This window comes from Sus scrofa, chromosome 5 (assembly GCF_054392235.1).
Source record: "Sus scrofa isolate SSC_HxYL_T2T_F1_AM1 chromosome 5, Sscrofa_HxYL_maternal_Yorkshire_Landrace_v2.0, whole genome shotgun sequence".
Lineage (NCBI taxonomy): Eukaryota > Metazoa > Chordata > Mammalia > Artiodactyla > Suidae > Sus > Sus scrofa.
The window spans coordinates 54,007,579-54,020,214 of record NC_139387.1 but is presented as its reverse complement, the minus strand read 5'-3'; the positions used below and the strand labels follow the sequence as shown (position 1 = coordinate 54,020,214).

Genomic DNA, 12,636 nt, shown 5'->3' with positions numbered 1-12,636 from the left:
TAGGGACATACATTATTAAATTAAACATTAGACTACAATTTAGAACAGTGAACCAAAGTGCCTACTCTATTACAAACCTAATTCTTTTTTTTTTTTTTTTTTTTTTTATTATTTTCCCACTGTACAGCAAGGGGGTCAGGTCATCCTTAGATGTATACATTGCAGTTACAGTTTTTTCCCCCACCCTTTCTTCTGTTGCGACATGAGTATCTAGACATAGTTCTCAATGCTATTCAGCAGGATCTCCTTATAAATCTATTCTAGGTTGTGTCTGATAAGCCCAAGCTCCCGATCCCTCCCACTCCCTCCCCCTCCCATCAGGCAACCACAAGTCTCTTCTCCAAGTCCATGATTTTCTTTTCTGAGGAGATGTTCATTTGTGCTGTATATTAGATTCCAGTTATAAGTGATATCATATGGTATTTGTCTTTGTCTTTCTGGCTCATTTCACTCAGTATGAGATTCTCTAGTTCCATCCATGTTGCTGCAAATGGCATTATGTCATTCTTTTTTATGGCTGAGTAGTATTCCATTGTGTATATATACCACATCTTCACAAACCTAATTCTAATCAAGAAGACACTCATAGACAAATTAACAAACATCTAGGTGGTAAAAACAGAGCAAATAATAGACTCTAGAGAAAAATAAAGAGCAAGTAGTACAGGCAATGCTGCAGGTAGGTATGAGGCAGGATTGCTATTTTATTTAAGCTGCTTGGAGAATTTCTTTGTTAAAGGCAATATTTTAACAAAGAACTGAAGGAAATGAATGGTTGTTTCATGGAGGTTTCTGGGGAAAGAAGAAGTAAAAATCTGTCTCCACCATTAGGCTGTAAGTCTCTAGGCACCAGGACCTAGTCTGTCTTACTCCCCACTGCACATGTGGTACCTCAAAACATAGCGGGTATTTAAAATTATGGGTTGAACAAATAAATACACAGTGTAATTTCCAGACATAATTATTTTAGATATTCTTCTCTGTGTATTTATGATGTTCCTTCTCTCTTCTGTTCTAAAAATGATCGGTACTCTTCCAAAGGTGACAGACTGGGTTAGTCATATGTCAGAGCATCACCGTCCATCAGGACTTTCTGCAGTGATGGAAATCTTCTATAGCTGTGATATCCAAGGCAGGAACCACTAGACATGAGCTTATTGAGCATTTGAAATGGATTATTTTTGTGTTATTTTATCTAGTTAAAATCAAAATTTAAATATGGCAAGTTGCTACCCTACTGGAGAAGCTCTCACCAGCAACATACTTTTGATTATAAGATGAAGGAGTACAAATCTTAAAAATCATTTTTAAAAAATCTTAAAATGGTTTGAAGGGTTTTTTAACGTATTGCCAAAATGCTTTTCGAAAAGATGGCATAAGTTCACTCTCATCAACAAGGTATGTGAAACAACATTTAATATTATCTTTTTACTTTTAAACGTTGATAGTTGGAAATTAGATCTTATATACCTTTGTATTTTCTTAAAAGTATTAACAGTTGACTATTTTTTCAGGGAAATAAAAGTATTATTTTTTTACTTGTATTTCCTCTTTAAATCATGATGTTTGGCTTTGGCCCAATTTATTTTTTTTTCTTTCATATATTTTTAATTTTTTCCCTTTTTATTTTTTATTATTATTTATTTCCCCAATACATTATTTTTCTTTGTGTGTGTGTGTGTTTATTTTTTTATTTTATTTTTTTGATTGTTATTTCCCCAATACAATTTTTTTTCTACTGTACAACATGGTGACCAAGTTACACATACATGTATACATTATTTTTTCTCACATTATCATGCTCCATCATAAGAGACTAGAATAGTTCTCAGTGTGCTACATAGCAGGATCTCATTGCTAACCCATTCCAAAAGCAACAGTTTGCATTTATTAACCCCAAGCTCCCAATTCATCCCACTCACTCCCCCTCCCCTTTGGCAACCATAAGTCTATTCTCCAAGTCCATGATTTTCTTTTCTGTGGAAAGGTTCATTTGTGCCATATATTAGATTCCAGATATAAGTGCTATCATATGGTATTTGTCTTTCTCTGACTTATTCACTCAGTATGAGAGTCTCTAGTTCCATCCATGTTGCTGCAAATGGCATTACTTTGTACATTATTTTTTCTCCTTTACTTATTACATTGTTAGTGTTTTTCTTATCAATATATCTATGTTTTTGTGTAAAGGTTATTAGCTTTTTTTTTAATTTACAGGTTACTTTTCCATTTTGATTTTTCAAAGTAAAAAATAACTTTCACTTTGAAAAGTAAATCTTTTTCAAAGGTTACTTTTCTATCTGATTTTTTTTTAATTTTTACATTTTTATATACTTAAGTTTTAAATTTCCAAATAGTGAAATGTTTTTTCCCTCAGTTAATTTCATCTATTGCTTTTATGCTTAAAAAAACCTTCCTATCCAAAGACAGATAAATGTTCACTACATTTCCAGCCATTTTTATCATTTCACATTTATCTCTGAAATCTATTGCAATTTATGCTATTATATGATGTGAAGACAGGAACCAAGTTTGTTTCACCCCAAATCTCCAGGATCTTCAAATGTCATTTTGATTTAGTTCAAGTCAACAATTTTTCTCTTAGAAATCTTTTTTGAATTTTTTATTAGAGTATAGTTGATTTACAGTGTTACATCAATTTCTGCTCTACAGCACAGTGACCCAGTCATACATATATACACATTCTTTTTCTCATACTATCTTTCATCATGTTACTGAATGCTGATTCTATGCCAAGAATGTTCTGTGTACCTGGGCTCCATCAGTGAACAATAATAATCACTACCCTAACAAGGTTTATTATTATTAATTTAATAATCCAGGGGTAGGCAAACTACTACAGATCAAATCTAGCCATATCCATTCATTTACATCTTGTGTATGGTTGGTTTCCCTTTAGTAATTGCTATAACAGTTGTGATAATGGCCTGAAAAGCTGAAATATTAACTATCATGACCTTTACAGGAAAAGTTTACTAATCACCAGAAATAACCCATCCCTTCCCTACTAATAGTGAACATTTTTAAATTACATCTTACATAAAGAAAAATCTTTTTCTAGCTATTTATTTCATTCCAATGATATGCACATTTAATTCTATGCTAACATAGAATTAAACATAAACTGTTTTCAAAAACGCCTTAAATATCTTTAACTTCAGCTGACGTTTATTTATTTATTCCACAAATACTGAGTATCTATTATAATGAGACACTGTTCTGGGTCAGGCATGCAGCAATGAACCAAACAAACCAAATATCTGCCCTTCTTTTATATAAAAACCTCAGGTAGGGATAAGTTCTCTAAAGAAAGTGAAGGGGCAACCAAGAGAAGAGGTTGCTCCTTCACACTGGGTAATAAGCCAAAGCCTCTCTCAAGGCTTTAAGCAGAAGACACCTGAGGGAAGTCATGAGGATAGAGGGTCCCTGGGGGACACGTGCATCCCAGGGAGGTGCGATGGTGCTAAGAAGGGCTTATGTTTGGCAAATTCAAGGAGCAGCAAGGAAACCACCAGGTGCAACAGAAAGCTAGGTTGAGGGGAGAACAAGAGGACCCTGGGAAGTAAGGGTGGAGGATGGGGTGGCTGTTGGACAGGGGAGAGCCCAAATCATGTACTGGTTTTACTCTGGGAGGAATCTGAGCAGAGGAGTTCTTTTTCTCAACATTCTTCCCATTACGGCTGCTGTATAGAGAACAGATGAAGGGAAGGGGTAAGAGTGGACACAGGGAAACAGGTTATGAGGGGACTGCAATCATTCAGATGAGAATTAATGGTACCTTGGTACAGGGTGGTAGTGATCCAAGTACTCAGAGGTAGTCAGAGTTTGAACACAGGTTAGCACATGCAGCATTGGTTAAAGGATTAAATGTAGAGGGCAAGAAAATGAACTTTACAGATGACACCAGGATTTTTTTTGCCTGAATGCCCAGATTGAATAACGGAATTGTCTCCTTTGCTGAGACAAAAGACTTGATAAGGGACAACCGAAGGAAGAGGATTTGAGAAGGATTTGATTTTTAGTGGGACACAGAAGTGACTGCAGAGTTTGAGGTTAGATAGGCAACTGGAGACGTCACATAGAGCAGTAAGTACGTGAGAGTATGAGGGGCAGATCCAAGTTTCAACCAGCCTGGTATTAAAGTCAGGAGCGTGGATGAAATTAGCAAGCAAGTGACTGCTGACAGAGAAGGGAGCAAGTCTAAGGTCTGAGCCTAGCACATTTCAATATTTAAAAGCTGGGAAGGAGTTCCTGTCATGGCACAGCGGAAACAAATCCGTCTAGGAACCATGAGGTTTCGGGTTTGATCCCTGGCTGCGCTCAGTGGGTTAAGGATCCTGTACTGCCGTGAGCTGTACTCAGACACGGCTCGGATCTGGCATTGCTGTGGCTGTGGTGTAGGCTGACAGCTATAGCTCTGATTAGATCCCTAGCCTGGGAGCCTCCATATGCCACGGGTGCAGCCCTGAATAAAAAAAAAAAAAAAAAAAAAAAAAAGACAAAAATAAAAAAATTTTTTTAAAAAGCTGAGAAGATCAGAGGAAACAGCAAAGAAGACAGAGAAGGCGAGGCCAGCAAACAGAGCAGGTGGGAGAAAAACAGAGTAGGACTAATGTCCTGGGGGCCAAGGGAGGACCTGTTTCAAGAAGGAACTGATCCACTGTGATAAATGCTGCCAATGATTTGAAGAGCAGAAAGTACGATAAAGAACAGGGGCCAACCAACCATTAATTAGAAGAGCCAAACAAATGCTTGTTCTACATGGGCACAATGACTATAATTCAGCATGAAAGTTGAGAAAAACAAAATGACAACCGAGGGAGAGGTGCTACACAAAAAAATAAGATTTATGGACTACTTTGTGCTCTTCACTTCCCTGCAATGCTAGCTAATAAGGCCACATGAAAAGAGCATTAAAATGAGACCTCCCCCGAAAGAGAAAGACATCACTTATATGTGGAATCTAAAATAAGATGCTAATGAACATATCTATGAAATAGAAACAGACTCACAGACATAGAGAACAAACTTGTCAAGTCTGCCAAGACAAGAGGGTGGGGTGGGGGTAGGTGAAGGGAAGGACTGGGAGTCTGAGGTTAGCAGAGGCAAATGATTACGTGCAGAATGGATAGACAACAAGCTTCTGCTGTAGAGCAAAGGGAACTATAATCAATATCCTGTAATAAACCATAATGGAAAAGAATGCAAAAGAGAATATGTGCATGTATATATTCTGTACAGCCAAAATTAACACTATGTAAATATATACAATGTAATATTATACTTCAATAAATTTTTTTTTTTTTTTTTTTTTTTTTTTTTTTTTACGGCTGCACCCATGGCATATGGAGGTTCCCAGGCTAGGGGTCTAATCAGAGTTACAGCTGCCGGCCTACACCACAGCCACAACAACGCCAGATCTGAGCCAAGTCTGCGACCTACACCACAGCTCATGGCAACGCCGGATCCTTAACCCACTGAGCAAGGCCAGGGATCAAACCCGAAACCTCATGGTTCCTAGTTGGATTTGCTTCCACTATGCCACAATGAGAACTCCTTTTTTTTTTTTTTAATCAATTAAAAAAAATTAAAATGAGACTTTTCAATGGCTCATTCATCTGAAGAAAGTGAACGAAATTATAGATCCAATCACCAAGCAACAAAAACCTACACAATCCTATCAAATTAAAGAACCTGGAAAGTGTGTTTCAAAGTACATATATATTTTACCTTTACTCCTACTCCCTACTGATTTGGTAACCTAAGCAAAGGGAGGGAATGCTCAAGCGGTCTATTTGGAAATGGAATACTCTGGATTTGTCTTGTTAATAGTGATTGATGGGACAATGACATGACACTGTCTGGTGTGTCTCTAAATTATTCCTAGGTCGAGTTTCGCTCTGCCAATGCATCACATACAGTACTGCTGCCCATTATAGAATCTTGAAATGGACAGAAAAATTGCGAACATCTTCAAAAGAAAAAAATACTCTGAGGCTAACAGTGACCACAGCCCACCCCTCTCCATGTGCTTTCTAATAATGACTCAAATCCCCTGGCTTTGCAACAACAGTTAGGAAGGCAAAGAGAAGCATTTCTGCCTTAAAAACACCAATTTTAGCTGCACTGGCACATAGATCAAAGTGGGCTGTCATTAAATGCTCTAAAAGATGGTAGAACAACTTCTCATGGGTCTAAGGGCTTTGCTTCCTGCCTAAATCTGGTGTATTTACAGGACGTGGATGCTGTCTCTGTTAGGAAATCAGAATAGAATAAGTACATGAAACTATCTAGCACAAATAAATGAAAATAAATAAAATAGGTAAAAATACAATATAAAAAATAAATTAAAAATAAATCTAGTTTATTAAAAACAGTCTTTCAGAAAGATTTTCTTACATGGGACTAACAAGACAAAAAACAAGGGGTGCAAACAGGAAAATGAAAGACACTAATTAAGGTGATTCTTTCTTTAGGGAGTTTTACCAAGAACAAACAAAAAGAACACGGTGGTAACTGACTCCCAAGGAACATGTGGAGAAAGGTGGAAGGTAGTGTGAGGGCCACTACATATTAATATTTCATTTGCCTTTTAAATAGGATTGGTCCCCAAATTTCTACCAAAATAATCACCTGTGTGCTGCTGGCAGGACCCTGCCTGAAGCACTGGGTTCCATTCCGAATGTCATACTTGTTGTTGTTGTTACTGTTTTTCCTTTTTGGCCTCACCTGCAGCATGCAGAAGTTCTTGGGCCAGAAACTGAACTCACACCACAGCAGTGACCCATGGGCCATAGCAGTGACCATGCCGGATCCTTAACCCACTAGGCAACCAGGGAATTCTGAAATGCCATACTTTTAAAACACTGACAAAATAGGGAGAACTTCAAAGTACTAAAACCAACTAGGTTGCCATTTCCAGCAACATGAGTAGAACTAGAGATTCTTTTTTTTTTTTTTTTCTGTCTTTTTTGGGGCCACACCCATGGCATGTGGAGGTTCCCAGGCTAGGGGTCCAACCAGAGCTACAGCTGCTGGCCTACACCACAGCCACAGCAAGGCCAGATCCAAGCCACGTCTGCAACCTACACCACAGCTCATGGCAACGCCAGATCCTTAACCCACTGAGCGAGGTCAGGGATCAAACCCGCAACCTCATAGTTCGAATTCATTTCCACTACGCCACGATGGGAACTCTAGAACTAGAGATTCTCATACTCAAGTGAGGTCAGTCAGAAAGAGAAAGACAAATACCATAGGTATCACTTCTATGTGGAGTCTAAAATATGGCACAGATGAACCTATCTATAGAACAGAAATAAATTCAACAGACATAGAGAACAGACTTGTGGCTGCCAAGGGGGAGGGAGGAGGGAGTGTGATGAACTGGGAGTTTGGGCTTAGTAGATGCAAACTATTACATTTAGAATAGATAAGAAACAAGGCCCAGCTGGACAGTATAGGAAACTACATCCAATCACTTGTGATAGAACATGATAAAAGATAATATGAGAAAACTAATGTGTGTGTGTGTGTGTATGTAGAACTGGGTCACTTTGCTGTACAGCAGGGCTTTATTCTATCAATATAGTTGTAAATCAACTATAATAAAAAAGTCAAAACAAACAAACCCAACAAGGAGCCCAGAAACCATATCAGAATAGGAACAACCAACAGTCATGGAGAAAACAGTGGGAGACATGAGGGCTGTCATGACCTATTTGGGAAGCTGCTGTGGGAAGAGCCTTGGATTTAGCTGCTGCAGACCTACCAGCTTTGTTACTGGCCAGGTGAATCCCCCTATGCTAGCAAATTAATTTCTCCAGAACTCAGCAGCAAAATTACAAGGTCAGCTTAGATGATCTTCAGTTCCTCAAAACTGTATAATTTTATCATTTCAAAGTCAGTCACTACCAAGAATAGTAAACACCCACCTCTTTCCTGAACTGAATCGGTCTATGTTGCTCCAGAAGGAAGAAATGGGTAAAAATGATAATACATAAAATTTTGGCTCAATATAAAAGTTTTTAACAACTAAAGTTGTGCAGTAATGAAACCGGTTGCCCCCCCCAAAAAAATAGCAAGATCATTGTAAATGGAAATATACAAGCAGTGCTTATAACTGTCAATGGTGGGACTGCAAGTCTCCTTCAACCCTAAGATCCTGTCATTCTTTAGGTCCAATCTACATACTTTTTTTTTTTTTTTTTGGTCTTTTTGTCTTTTCTAGGGCAGCTTCCTGAGGCATATGGAGGTTCCCAGGGCTAGGGGTCTAACCGGAGCTGTAGACACCAGCCTACACCAGAGCCACAGCATTGCGGGATCCGAGCCATGTCTGCAACCTACACCACAGCTCACGGCAACGCTGGATCCTTAACCCACTGAGCAAGGCCAGCGATCAAACCCGCAACCTCATGGTTCCTAGTCGGATTCATTAACCACTGTGCCATGATGGGAACTCCCCAATCTACATACTTTTGCTCTGAATTACCTTCACCATTTCTAGGTGATGTAAATCAGCTGCTTCATGATTTCATAGCTTTGTTGTAGCATCTGAGTTTATTCTATCTCTACGTCACGTCACCATTATGTGTCCAGCTTCGAAGACACGGTTTCTGGCTCTAGCCTGTGTGGGATGGTTTCCCTTTAGGTTATCCTCAGCATTATTATTCCGTATTATAAATCTTGAGGAAGCTACTTGAAATTATTTTAAAGATTATGCATAACCATGTAATAGTACTAGTGATGCTACCATGATATGGATAAAACTGATGATGGTACCAGCTCTCTAAACAAAGTGCCAAGCATGTGCTAAGAGCTATATACACATTACCTCATTGAATCCTCCCAGTAATGCTATAAGGAAGGTATTATCATCATATTCGTTTCACAAATAGGGAAATTCAGGGTGAGAGGGGTAAGTACCTTACACAAGATAAGTGAGCTAGTAGGAGGCAGAATCTAAACTTGAACTCTGGTCTGCCTAATGCTTCTAAAATGCCTATGCTTAACCACCTTGCTCTACTGCAGTGGTTCTCAAAGTGTGGTCTCTGGACCAGCAGCTTCAGCAGCACCTGAAAACTTGTTGAAAGTACAAAATTTAAGGAGTTCCCATTGTGGCTCAGCGGTAAGAAACCCGACTAGTACCCATGAGAGTTCGGATTTGATCCCTGGCCTCGCTCAATGGTTTAAGGATCGGGCATTACAGTGAGCTGTGGTGTAGGTAGCAGACATGGCTCAGATCTGGCATTTCTGTGGCTGTGGTGTAGGCCGGCAGTGGCAGCTCCAACTGGACCCCTAGCCTGGGAACTTTCATGTGCTGCAGCTGCAGCCCTAAAAAAAGAAAAAAAAAAAAAAATACAAAGTCTCACATCTACTGAATCAGAAACTGTGGGGGTGAGCCCAATCTGTGTTTTAACAAACCATCCAGGTAATTCTGCGGCTCACTCAACTTTGAGAACCACTGCTCTACTGCCCTGAAAATTTGCCTAAAAGGCCGCATTCTTCTTATCAAACCTTATTTTTTGTATCTGAATTTGAAAGTGTGTGGTAGTTCCTTGATCTGTCTTCCAGGGAGGAAAGAGAAATCTCAGATATGGAAAAGTCAGGTTTCTTGTCCCTTCCCTGAAGGAGGAAGGGTGATTCCTTGTCATTCTCAGTGAGGGGATAAGAGAGTTGCTGCTTTAAAATATAAATCAGAAGAAAACACGAAGGAAAGAAAAACCGCTTTTTGCAGCATAGCTAAGCTGTTGTGGTTAGACATAATGACTGAATAGTCCAAGAAGATCCTGAAATTCCCTTAGAGCTTTTATATACGAATAATACTATGTCTACTTAATCAAAATAGTTTTTTAAAAATCCTCCCTACATGCATACTTAAAAAAAGAACATAAACCCCTTAGCCTTATGAATAAATACATCAATGGAAAGACTGTTTCCTAGGTAGCAGAATCAATGGCAGTTATCATCAGCTTTCTTTGGTTTAAAAATAAAAATCCTTTTAGCTTTGCAGCTCACGCTGCCTAGAATGTGACCTTGGTCTTTTCAAGCTTATCTTTAGTCCAGAGCACTGTGCACCTCTGCAAATCAGCCTCTAATCTCTTTAATACCTTCCTGCACGTGCAATTTTAAAGCTAGGCCAGCGGCATACGACCATCCTTTACTCCAAGGTCTCTGGAGATACTTGTGGCCAATCACTTACAAGGGCTTTCATAAGGCCACAGGGGTAAATAAGAGCGACATGTAAGTCCTATGTAAAACAGGATGACTTCTCCACAGGTGCAGGTTTACCTGAGAAAGGTAATGAGTGGCTCTTAAGTTCTACAGAAATGAAGCAAAACAAGGATATGTGTGAACACAGAAGAGCTCACTCACACCACCCAATACCAAAGGCAAAATCAGTACATTCCACCTGACCAAATAAAAGAGTTCCTGGGCTAGAATACGTGCTGTACTCTATTAATGCAAGATGGGTCTTGGATGTCTGGATCCGCAGCTGATGTTTTATTATATCCCCTTTGTCTTCCTTCCTTCCGGAAAGAATGGTAGGGAGGCCGTGAGCTGATGGATGACAATCAGCATCCAGCCACATGGACCTCATTAACCCCTCTTGTCCAATACATCAGAGTGAGGCTCATGGGAACTACCAGTGCTCGGGAATATAGGAAAGCAAAGGATGGGAGAGTCCACCATGAGTCATAATAGGTCTAGGGATTAGCTACACACTATCTTTTATTAGTGAAAGCTTTATTTGAACATTGTGTCCCATAATTTTAAAGGGAAAACTAGAGAAGATTCCCTTCAATCAAGATAATAGACCTTGGACATTACGATCATTCAGCACGCAAAAAGAAAAAGAGGCTAAGATACACGAACTAAAATTAAGTGCTATCAAAGAGTCTTTCCTTCCTTTTCTCATTCATTTAATCAATATTAAGAGAGCAAAAACATATGCTAGAGCATATCTAGAAAATGCCAACCAGTTCTACATGTCCTCCCCAATTCCCAAAAAAGCTAAACATGAGACAGTGGACTCAAAGTAAAAAGCAGACTATATTTTGACTGACATGAGTAATAAATACCAGATGATTGAATTACTGGAGCACACTTCCAAAGAAGACTTGGAGTAGGCAATAGTGGGCAATGCTAGGTCCTGAGTAGTTTGGTCAAGTATCCACCAGCCTGAAAGCAGTAATCAAAACCTCTTGAAATCTCTTCCATCTATGGTTTGTAATTGCATTCATGGTAAGAGGTTGAATACAAACTGATGCCAAATATGAAAAGGCTAACTGGGAGTTCCCATTGTGGCTCAGTGGGTTACAAACCTGACTAGCATTCATGAGGATGGGGGTACGGGTTTGACCCCTGGCCTCACTCAGTGGGTTAAGGATCTGGCTTTGCCGTAAGCTGTGCTGTAGGTCACAGACACAGCTTGGATCTGGCATTACTGTAGCTGTGGCTGTAGGCTGGCAGCTGGAGCTCCAATTGGATCCTTAGCCTGGGAACCTCCATATGTCACAAGTGCAGCCCTAAAAACAAATAAACAAACAAACAAAAAAGCTAACCAATGTAAAGAGGCTAAAATTCCATTTAATACCAGTGATACAGTCAGTTGTAAAAGTGAAAATGAACATCTTGTTGCCATATACACTGTACTGATATTGTGTATATATTAACTCATTCAATTTCACTCAGAGTCTTATGAAACTCAGTCACAACTTTTTGAATGTAACCGATCACACCCAAATATCGTTGGTTTAATTCTAAGTTTTCATCCAGATGTTCGATACCGCTTAGTCAAAATATATATCCAGAACCTTACTAAACATAAAGTAGTATTTAATGATCAAAGTGTAACTTACCCTTGCCATATCCACCAAGAAGTTCTCAAATAACTTCCAAATGTGGTTACTTGTGTAGATTTCCTTCATTTCCACTTCAGTGTCAACGTAACAGTGATTGACAAAATTCACATAGGCAATTTTAACCTGTGCAAGTTACAAATATAAAAGAAAGTGAGTTTTACTTTATTCTGCATTTTCTATTATGAACGGTTAAAGAAACTTGTATTATTTCCTTATAGTAATTTATAGCACATTTTGTGTCTATCCAGAGAGCATTCCTATCTCCTTTCTTTTGCTAAAACACTCCACCCCCGGACCCAGGATAAACCCATGACCTCATATCCCATTCCCCCCCGGGGGCCCAGTGATGGGTAGGAGAATGTGAACTTCATGTAAACTAAGCTGAACATACTTCAGACACTAGGAGTCAAAAGTGCTCCCTTTCCTGTGTCCCCTCTTTCCCTTCCCTCCTCTCCTCCTCATATCCCCTCCTCCTCTCCTCTTCTCTGTCTCTGTCATTCATTCATTCATTCACTCATATTTTCTCCCACTCTCTCTCTCTTTCTCATTGTCAAAATGGAACAAAGTAAACCTGAACTCCAAGCAGCCATCTTCTCCAGGTGTGTGGAGGAAAATTATGCTCAGGTGAAGAGCATGAGGGAAAAACACAAAGTACAGGGGAACAAGAGATAAGAAGGAACTCTGACGTTGTTTGAACCTCTTATTCCATCTGAATAACTACCCTTCAATTTCCCCAATAAAGGAGCCAGTA

At 39.2% G+C, this 12,636-nt stretch overlaps 1 protein-coding gene across 2 annotated transcripts in view; it reads right to left on the bottom strand.

The window, feature by feature from the left end:
• ITPR2 (inositol 1,4,5-trisphosphate receptor type 2) overlaps window positions 1–12,636 on the bottom strand; it is a 529,852-nt gene that overhangs the window by 261,346 nt on the left and 255,870 nt on the right. For both annotated transcript variants that reach the window (XM_021092919.2, XM_084956514.1), the window contains one exon: window positions 11,883–12,008. In XM_021092919.2, coding sequence (XP_020948578.2) covers window positions 11,883–12,008 — 126 coding nt within the window. The remainder of the gene's footprint in view (window positions 1–11,882; window positions 12,009–12,636) is intronic.